General features: G+C 44.5%; 1 protein-coding gene across 3 annotated transcripts; it reads right to left on the minus strand.

The window, feature by feature from the left end:
* Positions 1-1,272: 1,272 nt before the first annotated feature.
* TBP (TATA-box binding protein) lies at positions 1,273-11,243 on the minus strand. Of its 3 annotated transcripts, none has more exons than XM_068395541.1 (8): positions 11,173-11,243; positions 9,171-9,414; positions 8,200-8,525; positions 6,779-6,866; positions 4,639-4,730; positions 3,282-3,449; positions 2,885-2,979; positions 1,273-1,941 (listed from the first exon to the last, which is right to left on the minus strand). In XM_068395541.1, exons 2-8 carry the CDS (start codon positions 9,222-9,224, stop codon positions 1,862-1,864), a joined length of 903 nt encoding a protein of 300 aa, XP_068251642.1. In that variant the 5' UTR covers positions 9,225-9,414; positions 11,173-11,243; the 3' UTR covers positions 1,273-1,861. The 3 variants fall into 3 exon arrangements, with proteins under 3 accessions (XP_068251642.1, XP_068251655.1, XP_068251649.1); XM_068395554.1 differs by lacking the exon at positions 11,173-11,243 and adding an exon at positions 10,642-10,662; XM_068395548.1 differs by lacking the exon at positions 11,173-11,243 and adding an exon at positions 9,777-10,594.
* Positions 11,244-13,150: the final 1,907 nt, after the last annotated feature.

A 13,150-nucleotide genomic window follows, 5' to 3' on the forward strand; every position in this document is an offset into this window, starting at 1 on the left:
AAACATCTAGATGTGGCACTTCAGGACATGGTTTAGCAGGCATGGTGGCATTGGGTCGATGGTTGGACTTGATGGTCTTTTAGGTCTTTTCCAACCTTAACAATTCTATGATTCTATACTGTTTGTTCTCTTTGTATTAATTTAGATGTTGGAAATATACTCATTTGAGTATAAGCTGTTTGGTCATCACAGACCTTAATTTCTAAAAGGGCAGTTTTAAGCCTTGGTACATGTCATGGAACACCAAACAGTATCTTAAGTCACTATAGTGCATCTTGACTGATTTTATTGAAAACCATCCCACGGTTCCTTAAGGCTCCAAGTTTTCCTGCAGAGTTAGTTTTGCAGATAAGTTGGTAATAGTTCAGGGTTCTGCAAAAACATGAGTGGTCATATGGTTACGTTCAAGAGCACTCAGAAACGTTCACTAGCTCATAGCACAGAGTCGTATGGCACTGAAGGCGATGAGGTGTTTGGGCAGCTTTCTGATAAGATCCATGAAACCAATTATTAAAGCACCTGGAGAAACACCCGTGTATGTCACTCTGGGGGGAGTTGAGAAGACTTAAGGATTAAGGTCACTCAGGATTTGCAAATGGAGTGGTAGCAAAGCCAGCCAAAAGTTCATCTTGTCTGCAATGAAACACCAGCTTAGTAAATAAAGAGACCATTGGTTACATCTGGGTTAGTTTTAGATAAAAGCTGTTTGAAAGAATGTGCAAGAGAGGAGGTTACTACTACTGGAAATTTACTGAAGAAAAAAAAAGTTTATTTTTAGTTCTAAGCCTGTTCAGCTTCAAGCACAGTTCAGAGGGAAGATTAGGTACATATTGCCTCTAGTCAGAAGGGCTGTGAGATTTTGCAGGAACACTAATATAGTGAGACTGTCAGAGGTGGTAAAATACAAAAGTAGTAATTTAAAGAAATTCTAGAAGCTAAGCGGGGATGTTTTGTTCCAATTCAGTCAACTGTAGCTATTTGACTTGCATAAATCCCATCTGTTGAACATAAGGCAACACATACTTGAACACAAAGTTCTTGAACCAGTCATTTCTTTTGCTTTAACATACTAGAAATACTCAAGCTAGATGTTGCCAAGGATGTGACTGCTGGTAAGCAAACTAGAGCATTGTTGAGATTCTCTTAAAACAAGAAGCCACTTACAGTAGTGCATGTCCTATTGAAAAATCCACATTAAATTTTAAAAAAGTTTCAATGTATTTCACTCTACCAGCTGTGTAATTTTAAAATTCATTAAGACAGTTCCCATAATTGTATAAACAGGGTTTATTGTACATGTGGAGCTGAAGGAGGAAAGAGAAGGAAGGTATATATTATATATGTACAGTGAGCCATTTTCATTTTATAAATTTTATTCTGTCTTGCTTAATACTGGAAAGAGGGAATGTGTCTGGCACCAAAGAAATTTAAAATTGAAAAAATTTAAAAGCTTAAGTTCTGAAAATTATAAAACCCATGGTCTTACGGAGAGAAGTTAAAACATATATACATGGCAATTTAAGTGATTTATACACTGGGTGACACAGTTGCATTTATCTTCTAAACCAACTTACGGATTTTCTATTAATAGAACTGGCATTAAAACTATTTAAAAGCTAGAATATAAATAAAACTTGGAGGGACTGCTCCAGGAACAGCCCAATAAAGCAAGTCACAGTAACTCAGTAGACATAATCAATAATACAGTTCCCCTTAAGCATCAGGGAAGTAGGCACTAACTGGGAAATAGTCCAAGTCCTGGTGTTACAGTTTCACTGGAAGTCCATCTCTTGTTACTGCTGTGCCATATGTGATACCTTTTAAAATATACCCCCAATTTCTCTGAAAGATGTAGAAACTGTTACGTTGTCTTTCTGAATCCCTTTAAAATAGGATAGATGTTTTCAAATGCTTCATAGATTTCTGCTCGTACTTTAGCACCTTGAAAAAGAGAGGGAATTAAGTTAGTTTGTACCTTTTGCCAAATGCTTAATTTTAGCTTTTAGAATGTTTATTTGAATGTGACTCTATATAAAAAACCTGTTCCGTATCCATAAATCCCTATTTTTACGATCTTTTTTTTTTTAAAAAAAATACACATTTCATATAGAGCATACATTACCAGCATTCTCGCTGTTTATTCTGATAACTGGTAAATCTTTCATTAGCATCTTCGTGCTTATACTATACTTGCAAATGGGATTTTTCTACACATAATTTCCGCAGGAGACACAACTACAAAGCACAGCCCTACAGGATGTTTCTGCAGAAAGGCCTAACTGGTGGAGCTTTTTTTGAGAGTGTGAACGTCTGGGGGAGCCAGGTCTGGCAATGGAGACCACTGCAGAGGCCCACCACTTGCCGTACTGCAGGGGCATGCTCCTTCTTTTGCCTGTGAGTCTTGTGGGGTTTTTTTCTCCATAGTAAGACTCAGCACGAGGGCAAAAGGAAGGGTGCAGGTGGAGTGCCTGAGGTTGAGGAGCTCCTAGAGCTTGGCTGTCTCCCCTTCTGTGGCTACTGTATCCAAGGAGAATGGCAGCAGCCTGCAGCCAAGCTGTCAAAGAACTGTTAGCTCAGTCACACACACCCAGCACACAGAAACAGACTTTCAGATTTGGCCAGAAACATCACCTGCGCTCTTACAGCTTTTTGGGCACCTGCATGATTCATTAGGATTCATGATTATTGCTTACATGGACTTAGCCAAACATGTGGTTTGCTTTTTGCGTTCCCACTCACAGAATACTGTACTATCTGTTCTTTCTCAGTACTATCATCTCTAAAGGAAAGTACCTACCAGGTTACATACTTCTGGTATCATTGTGTGTTCTCTGTAACACAGTCTAAATCTAATCTACTGGAGTAAGATACTGTCTTCACTTACCGGTTAATACCACTTTTCCAGAAACAAAAATAAGCAGAACAATTCTTGGCTTGATCATTCTATAGATTAAGCCAGGAAACAATTCTGGCTCATAGCTGTAAAAGAAGAGAGTGACAGTGTTTAAACATGCTTGCAGACACATATTCCAGTCTTTCATCTGCAGGCCTGCAGCAATGGGCAGAGCAGATGTAGACTATACTGAAATCTGGAGAGCAGCAGGGAAGATCATTTTGATGGGTTCATATTGGGCAACCTCAGTTACACTCGAGGCAGAGCAGCGATGGGAACAAAAATGCAGGTTTCCCTCTGGTGCAAGGGAATAATCTAAACAGGTGTCACTCTCTAAGCTAGTCAATGAGACTAGCTAAGAATGAAACATAAGCAAGCCTTTTTTTACCTGCTGAACTGCTGGTGTGTGAGTACCAATCCTTCTAATCTGATGGGAAATTTTACATCACAGCTGCCCACCATGTTCTGAATTTTAAAATCCAAAAATTTTGCAGGAAAACCCAGTTTCTGAACAACTCTTGCATACTTCCTTGCCGCCAGTCTGGATTGCTCCTCACTGAAGTGAGAAAAGGATATCCATATTAGTTCCTCAGTTAAGTATTACTTGACGCAAATAGCATTAAACCACAAATATTTAATTGGGAAAAAAATGTCTGTGTTGAGGGGGAGGGGAAGGTCACATACAAAATTTTCACAACTAAAATTAACAACTAGCACTGGTTTGCATGCTCATTTTGGTACTGGGATCCTGAACACCATTAATGTTGCACTCACTGTTCATGAGGCACAAAACACTAAATTATAAATCCACATATTTCACTCTCTTAAAATATCAACCTGAGTCCCTCTAATGGGACATGAAAACTGTTACTTAAGTTTTCAGTGCAGAACAACTTTGAACTACTACTGCTAGGAAAGCCAAATTTCTATAAAAATCTGTAAACTGCCAAAATCCTCTACTTGATTCAGCCCAGGCATTCAAACCTGGGTTTAAGGCAACTGCATGGCCTTACATGCTATTGCAGAACTCAGTTTGCTTTGATTTGGTAAACAGCTGAGGATCTGGTTGCGCCTAATGCAGAGTAAGACAATTTGAACTTCAAGCGTCACCAGGCAGAGAAAGCGTTTCCTGTACAGTTCTACTCATTCATGTCTGCTCATTAGCTTATTCCTTCTGGATTCCTAACAGATTTCTTCAGAGCAGAATTTCTCTCCTGCCCACTGGAGTTAAGCTTATGCTTAGTTTTCAGTTCTTATGCTTCAATGATCGTGTTAAGAACAGATCAGACTACAGGGACCAGAGACTTGGAGCTCTTGGCCTGTGATGAATGAAACTATTCAAATATAAAATCACTCTTCCTCTGCCACCACCCCTACAGTTTAAGCAGTTCCAGTGCACAGTCATTGAAATTTTTAAATTATTAGGGAAAAAAAAGATAACTGCAAAGGCAAAAAAGTGAATATAATAGCCTCTGCAAACTAGTTTAATCAGACCGTATGAAAGAACTTCAGAAGCAGAACTACCATTTCCCCTTTCGTAGGGAAGTTCTTTCAGTCATGAAAAGACATTTTGTGTAGAAATACATATTAGTCTATTTGAAATAACTGGGAAGCAAGCTTAGTTGTACCTGTACAACTTTGTTGTATATATACAAATACTGTATACAAATAATAGCACTTCTAAAGCATCATGGTACAAGAGAAACGACAGCCTGAATTAGTTTGCTTGTAATATCTAAACATACCTTTTTGCTCCTGTGCACACCATTTTTCCAGAGCTGAATATAAGTGCAGTAGTACGTGGTTCTCTTATTCTCATAATAACAGCAGCAAAACGCTGAAATGTGAGCGTTGAGACTATTAGTGATATATTGCTGTAATCATTACATTAAAACCAAATTTGCATAATCTAAGTAGCAAGTTACACTGTATTGCAAAGAAATACTAAATTCAAACATACTTACAGATCACTCAAAATTTACTTGAAATGCTTAAATCATAAGTAGCTTCAAGCACACACACTGAGAGGTAGAGTTCGACAGGAAGGATATTCACCATTGCATTCCTCTTTTACTAAGCTCATATCTCATTACTGTATATGCAACATATAAATGATGGTAACATTTGCAACAGAGCAATAGCGACAATCTTAAAGATAAATTAAAAAAAATTTCCCCCATGTCTTGAAATTTGATCAATTATAAGCAGGATGGAAGACTATGGAAGATGCAAATATTTTATGATCTGTTTTGTCTCTGTGTCTTAAAAAATTGGACACTGTTACAATACCAGCAAGCAGAACCGCTGGAGATCAAAGTGCTGTGTAAACACAAGTCACCTCAACTACCACAGTAGAACACAGAAGCCCCGTTAGCTCTAGCTTTTCATTCTAAGTACTGTAACACCCCTGCCTGCACTTCCAAATGCTCTTAAACTCTTTGAAGCAAGAGATACTGGAAACTGATGTGGGCACACACACACACACAAACCCCTGTCTGCCTGGGGACCAGCTCACCATGCAGTCCCATAAACTGTTCTGCTGACATAACCAAGGCGGTAGCGTGGGTTACCTAACAGCACATTGTCAAACTATGGCTTAAATAATACAGCCAAGCAACATCTTTTGTCAATAGATGAATGTACTGACTAGAAGTCAGCAGTGTGTTACATAACCCTTCTTTCTCTCCACTGTGGAAAACAGCATTTCGTATTGATTTTTCTAGCCTACAAGTTTTACACAGCCACCTACCCCTACCCTCAGAGTTACCATCGCATGCTCAGATTTCTGCTGCACTAATACCTTACTCACGTGCAATTATATAACAGCATCACTGATATAAACTTACAGTAACAGTTATTTACCACATATGCCTGCAGGTGTGCTTTAACCTTTGAGAGCAGAATTCAGCTAAACTGTAGCAAAATCCCAAATACTAAAACAACGAAACAATCACACCCCGGGAAAACTGAAGCCTTCCCAAGGCAAGTCAATTCAACTACACAACATCTAAACTTTTATGAGAAATAGTAGTATCCAGCTACTGTGGTTGCAAAGATAACATTTCCAAGAGAAGCCACCCGAAAGAAAAATGAAGCAACATGATTTCTTGATTCAACGCTCCAGGTCCTCTGCTGTTGTTCAAAGTTTCCCGAGCTAAAAAAAATCCCATGGTAACAGGCTGCTATTTAGAAGCAGCAGGCAACTTAGAAGTCAACATGCAAAAAAATGAATTTCATTTTGCTGTTCCACCAAAACTAGCCATTGGGAGCAAGGAGATGGCGGGAGTACTGGGGTACAACATGAAGGAACAGAGCTCAGAGGGGAAGCGAGACTGTAAAAAACAAGTGACTGTGCTGCAACCGCAAGAATTCCAGGGGAGCAGCCAGGTGGAGGAAGCCACGGCGTATACAGAATAACCATGGCTCTGGCAGGAGACCAGGAGCTGAATTCTTCCTTCCTTTCTATTTGTTGGGAGATAGGGAACAAGACTTCATCAGACATTTCACAGTAATATAAAAAAGGAGCTTTCTGAGCACTACAAACGAACAGGCCTATATGAATGGCAGCAGAGGCCAGCTCTACAACAACAACAAAAAAAAACTTTGCCAGGGTATTACACTGTTGGTTAGGTTCTTCCTAAATGTGCTGTGTTCTTTCTGAATCTACCAAATTACAACCTGGTGTAAAACACAGCCACATCAGTATAAAAATACTTTTTACTAGTTTGACAGAAGATTCTAAGTTTATCAAAGATTTCTTTTTTAACTATAGTATAAAACTTCACCTATAGTAAGAAGGTTTTTCAATCTGTTACAGCAAACTCACCCACAACCTGTGCCTTTGACATATCTGTTATAGGATGAACTCCAATACATTTCTCTTACCTTGGGATTATATTCAGCATTTCGGGCACGAAGCGCAATAGTTTTTAGGTCAAGTTTGCAACCAAGATTCACCGTGGACACAATATTCCTGAAGACAGTTCAGAGAAATACATTAAAAAGACAATCTTAAGGAATTTGCACGTCTTCCTCATTTTTAGCCACTGTTGATTAATTTTTTTTTTTTTTGTGGTTTTCTTTTAAATTTGTTTCTCCCTAGTGAGTTTGAATGACATCTTTCCTACTGACAGGAGCATTGAGCAGTAGCTCCTAAGGCATGACTGCTGATTCCTCCTCATCTGCCAGCATGAAAAGTGCCTCATGAGAAGAATCTATTTCAGTTTGGCAGGAAAATTCTTGATGCTAAGAGCCCCCACCACAATCAGGGAAGCTGCTGGGAATAGGAGAAAATGAGGTAGCAATAGTACCATCTGAAATTTTCCTTGGTGTGCCCTTCAAGGGGGAAGAAGAGGTGCAGGACCAAGTGGGAATGACCCAGGAGGTAAACCCATTGCCAGGTGATAGGAAAGCAGGTCTCTAGGAAGCTTAAGAGAAGTTCCTAGAAGCAAAATTTCCTTGGAAATTGGTTTTCTGGGAAAACCCTGAAATCTAAAGGTCCTCAATGGGAGAAACAAAGAAAGAAATATGAGGAACTAATCTTTCAGTGCAAAATTCACATTATCAACCATTTCTCTTTGGACCTCCCATAAATTGCTGTAAAAGTCTCTTTAAAACTAAAGTTCGGTGAAAATACTTTCATACCTAAACCTAGGACTAGTTCTAGGTTTTTTTTCCCCTTATCACAAACTCAGCTGTAGCCCTCAACTAGAAAAGGGAACATGGAATATTAAGTGCAACTCAGCTCTAGCTCCTAGACTAGCAACTAGTTTCTTCCCCTCTACCCTTCTAACTCCCTTTCAGCTGTGACAGTTCCTGTATTCTGCTTTAACATCACTAACAAAATTCTAGCATAGTGAAGTGGAGCTATTTGCTTTTCTGTGAACAGGTCACAAGTATCCAGTAAATTACAAATGCGAGTATGTTTCCAGGTATATACATTTTGAAATTCTAAATTATCAACCCAGACTACTTTATAGCTAAAGCATGATTAACTCCTAAAATGCATACATTTAAAAGTTACAGTGGTGCTAAATGAAGACATATATAACGTCCTCCACTGGTATGCTTAAAAGATGTATGGTTGACAAATCACTAAGAAACTTTATATTACTAAGTGGTTTAGTAATGAAGCTAAGCTAAATATAAAAGCAAAAATTACTCATATCACTAGAGGAGACTCATAAATCCCCAGGACCTCCTTTCCCACCAAAATGCAGCACCCAATTCCTGATGTGGCTTTGGTCCTAAGTCTTTAATGGGCTATCTGAGAAAGGACATGCTGCACTAACACATGGGACACTCACTGTAGCTGTGGCACTATCCCTGAGCTCTCGGACGCTGGTGTTGCAGGAGTTATTGGAGTCATCGGAGTCATTGGAGAGGGGTACAGAGGTGTGGTTCCCGGTAAAGGGGCTGTGGTAAGAGTCTGTGAGTGGAAGAGCTGGGGAGTTTGACCAGACGTTCCCTGTGTCGCTTGCTGTGATGTAGATTGCTGCGCTGCTTGCTGCTGCTGCCGCTGCTGTTCCTCTAGGATGGACAGACTGTTGGTGCTCTGGACAGGCTGTGGTGTCAGTCCTGTGCCATATGGCATCATTGGGCTAAAAATTGGAATTCCTGGAGTCATTGCACCCTACAGAAGAAAGCATGAAACAGAAACGACAAAAACAAAATGGAGTCAACAGGATCTAAGAAAAAAGTTTTCAGGAGGAGTCTAAAGATAAATCAACGTAAGTTGATCACATCAAACCTGTGGCATATAGTAGTAACTCGCTAAAAACAGAAAGCCCTTGGAAATGCAGTTCTTCTGTAGAATAAAATATCACCTCTAGGGATCTGTCAGTTCTAGAATTGTTCCCTTGCAGCCAGTGATGCTGATATGATTCTCACACTACCTTGCAAGCATGTCTCAACTTTGACCCACAATTTAACTTGCAATTGTTTGAACAAAGACTGAGCCCATCGTACCAAATGCAGAACACAGCTACAGTCCATTATGTATAAGCTGGTTTAAAGACCAAGCACCAAAATTAAATTAGTATTTCCAACTTGTCAGTCATGTTTCAACTTAAAGGAATCCCACATATCTGCACGTTTCTTATACCTCTAGATATACAAATCGATTGTTTTAAAAATCTGCTTTATACCAGTATTATTCTATACCTAGCAGAATTTTTCAGATCTGCAAACAAAAAATCTGAAGTTACGTGCAAGAAATGGAAAATACTTTCACAAAGAAATTCAGATCACAGTTGCATATTAAATCACTTGTTTTTACCTGAGGGGAGGCTAAGCCTTGAGCGTAGGGTGGCAAGCTGTTGTTCTGATCCATGACTCCAGTTATTTCTTTGGTGATGCCAGAAGTATTTCTTTCAGTTAACTGAAATTAACTTCAAATCCTAGGGGTTTTTTAACCGTTTAAAACATTCCAGCCAAGTAGCTTTTTAAGCCAAGCTGTAAGTGTTAGGAAAACATCAGCTCCAGAGAAACATGTGTTATGAGTTTAAAATACTAATCAAAGCCTGAAAAGAGAAAAAGTTGTATCTTGAGAATAATGTCTAAACACAAAACCAAAAGCAAACCTATCAGCTGCTGAGTTAGGTAAGAGACACCCATGTACAAATATATAGGAACACTCACATGCGCACGCACACACACACAATCCATAAAAACAACCTTTTCCAGGCATACTCAATAGAACTTCTGCAGCGTGCTTCTGTTGAAGTCCCTAGTGGGTAACCTGACTCACGTGAGCCAAACCGAACCCTCCTGCACAAACCACTCAAGCTGTTAATGCTCATTCTACTCCAAGCTTTGCTTTAGCTGGAAAAGCACTGGGGTTTTTTAGAATTGAATTCCACTGACAACTAACCGACAGGCTTACCAACACATTACTTGTAAGTCTCTTCCAGGCAATTTTAAGGTTTGGGCTTCCAAAAATATTTTTTCTTCTATGAGAAAAGCATCGCTGGTCAAATCAGAACTAGGAAACCCTCTTCCATCCACTTCCATAAAATGAAGTACTAACACATTTTAAACAACAATGACATGCACTTCATGAGAAAAAAAAGAAATATGTGAAAGCCAATTTCAGGTAGACAGGTTAAATGTATGCACAATTTTATTTTTTTTTAACTATACCTCTGTTGCTGTTATGGAAATAAACAACACAAGTGGAAAATTTAAACGTTACACCTTGATATCAAATATTTCTCCATTAATTTATAGCTTTAACTAGACACCTGTTGCCCAGAAATACTCAAGGTCATTTTTAGGCCAGAGATAGACCACCTCAAAATTTGAAGAAAGCCTATTCAGGCTTTTTTTTTTTAAGGTATGAGAGCTCAGAATTATATTAATATTTAATCTGCAGCTGAAAAGGCGTGCTTTTTTTTTCCCTGTGATCATAAAACAATATTTAGTCTCACCGAAGGCATCAAACAGAGCATCCAGGTTTTACAACTTGGAGACGGGTGTAAACCAGAAGCCTAAACATGCCCCCAGAAGAAACAAAGTCAGCTCCTCGACAGCCCAGCTGCTCAGTGAGAAGCCCAGATACCAGGCATGCCAGAACCCGCAGCCAGGACACCACCTACGCAGAGGTCCATCTTGTAACCACGTAACCGCATCTCCACTACAAACGCTGGGGAACGTTTTTGTCGACACAACAGAGCCCAGAGGCAAGAGACACCCCGGGAAGGCCCGACCCACCCCCCAAGCCCCCTTTCACGATCTCTGCCCTCACACACCGCAGCGCTCGGAAGAGCCCGTTCCGGCATGAGGCGACCCCTCCTGCTCCTCCGCGCCGCCCAAGCCCCCCACCCGCCCCAAGACCGGCCGCAGCCGCCCCCGCCGGCAGGGCCGCGCCACCGCCGCGCCCCCCATACCGCCCGCTCTCACACGGGGAAGGCGGTGACCGCCGCAATCACGCCGCTGCCCGCCGCCATCCCGCCTCCGGCACTAACGGCCGCCGCCCGCCCCCGAGACGCGCCGGAGCCCCGCGAGGGGCGGGGCGGCCGCTACCTCTCCGCCGCGGGGATCCCCTCCCCGCTTCCCCCGCGCCTCAGGCCAGCCCGGAGAGCCCCGACCCCGCGGCGGCACCGGCGGAGAGGTGCGGAGCGAGCGCGGGCCCGCGCACCGCCCCCACCCTCCAGTCCCGGCCCGGCCCGCGCCACCGCGACCCCGCTGGCGCTGGCACCCGTCGTGCCCTCCCCGGGCAGCGGGGCGTGCGGTGGCCCCGGGGAGGAGCGCGGGGAAGGCGGGCGCGGCGCGGACAGTACCTGCCACTGCCGGCACCACCCCGCCGCCGCCGCACAGCGCCCGCAGGAGCCAAGCTGGGCCCCGCGCCCGCGCCGCCGGCGCGTCTCGATCGCGTCACTTCCGCCGCGTGCCCCCAGCGCCTTCCCCGCCGCCACCTTTAGTGAGGGCGGGGGGCGGTTGGCGCCGAGGCGCTGGGGGGGCCGCCGGCCCTCTGGCCCAGGGAGCGGGGCCGGCCGGCGCCTTGCCTTGGTGGGCGGGGGCCGTCGTTCCCCAGCAGCGCTGAGCGCTGGCACACGTGGCTCCTGCGCCAGGCCAGGCCGCAGGCTCGCATGGGGGAAGGTTCCTCATTTTGGAGCCGTACAAACCTCCGCCTGCTGCCGCAGGGTCGCAGTTCTCGCTGCTGTCTGTGCACCGCTCCCGCGGAGCCTTCGGCAACTGCAGCTCTTCTTCCCGGGCAGAGGGACGCGCTTCTCTAAAGGACCACATGCAGGCCCTGCTCTCCTGCACTCCTCCCTTGGCACCTCATCACGCCTCTACCCCAGCCCTTCCCGCTCATTTCTACTCATGCTGTGGTGCCCGGCACTGCCCCTGTGACCCATCTCAAGGACCTTGTGTGCTTCCTGACCCTTACTCTGTTCAGTGTTTCTCAAGGTGCTCCCCCCTTTTCCAGAGCGGAAGCCATGCTGCTCCCTGTCTGCCCAAACACAAGGGGGGTCTTTGACCACCTCACCAGCTGCTATCAACCTGCTCGCTGCCGTGATCAGTCACTCAGAAGACGGGCTGACAGTACTTGGACCGCACAAGAACTGGTGCTGGTGCTGCATGCTGTACCCGGGGGGCTGTGTCAAGCCCAGGCGGAAAAAGGCCTTAGAATCATAGAACCATTTTGGTTGGAAAGGATCTTCAAGATCATCAAGTCCAACTGTTAACCTCGCGCTGCCAAGTCCACCACTAAACCATACCCCTAAGCACCACATCTATGCGGCTTTTAAATACCTCCAGGGATGGTGATTCCACCACTTCCCTGGGCAGCCTGTTCCAATGCCTGACAACCCTTTCGGTGAAGAAATCCTTCCTGATATCCAATCTAAACCTCCCCTGGCACAACTTGAGGCCGTTTTCTCTTGTCCTGTCATTTGTTACTTGGGAGAAGAGACCAACACCCACCCTGCTACAACCTCCTTTCAGGTATTTGTAGACAGTGATACAATCCCTCAGCCTCCCTTTCTCTAGACTAAACAACCCCAGTTCCCTCAGCAGCTCCTTGTAAGACTTGTTCTCCAGACCCTTCACCAGCTTTGTTGCCCTTCTTTGGACTCGCTCCAGCACCTCAATGTCTTTCTTGTAGTGAGGGGCCCAAAAATGAACACAGTATTTGAGGTGCAGCCTCACCAGTGCCGAGTACAGGGGGACAATTACTTCCCTAGTCCTGCTGGCCACACTGTTTCTGATACAAGCCAGAATGCTGTTGGCCTTCTGGCCACCTGAGCACACTGCCGGCTCATGTTCAGCCAGCCATCAGCCAACACCCCTAGGTCCTTTTTCGCCAGGCAGTTTTCCAGCCACTCTTCCCCAAGCCTGTAGCGGTGCACGGGGTTGTTGTGCCATAAGTGCAGGACCCCGCACTTGGCCTTGTTGAACCTCAGACAGCTGGTCTCAGCCCATCGATCCAGCTTGTCCAGATCCCTCTGCAGAGCCTTCCTGCCCTCCAGCAGATCAACACTCCTGCCCAACTTGGTGTCATCTGCAAATTTACTGAGGGTGCACTCGGTCCCCTCGCCCTGCGGGGACAAGGACAGGCACAGGCCGAGCGGCGCGGCGGAGCGGGCCGGGGGCAGCGGGGCACCGGCCAGGCCGCTCCCAACGGCCGCGGCCCCGCGCATCCCCCGCCAGCGCCCTCCACCGCCCGCCCGCGCGGGGCCTGACGTCCTCCAGAGCAGACGAGACGAAACCGCCGCTGCTCTCCTAGAGCGGTGGATCACCACTTCCGGCTCCGGT

Source organism: Nyctibius grandis, chromosome 1 (assembly GCF_013368605.1).
Source record: "Nyctibius grandis isolate bNycGra1 chromosome 1, bNycGra1.pri, whole genome shotgun sequence".
Classification (NCBI taxonomy): Eukaryota; Metazoa; Chordata; class Aves; order Nyctibiiformes; family Nyctibiidae; genus Nyctibius; species Nyctibius grandis.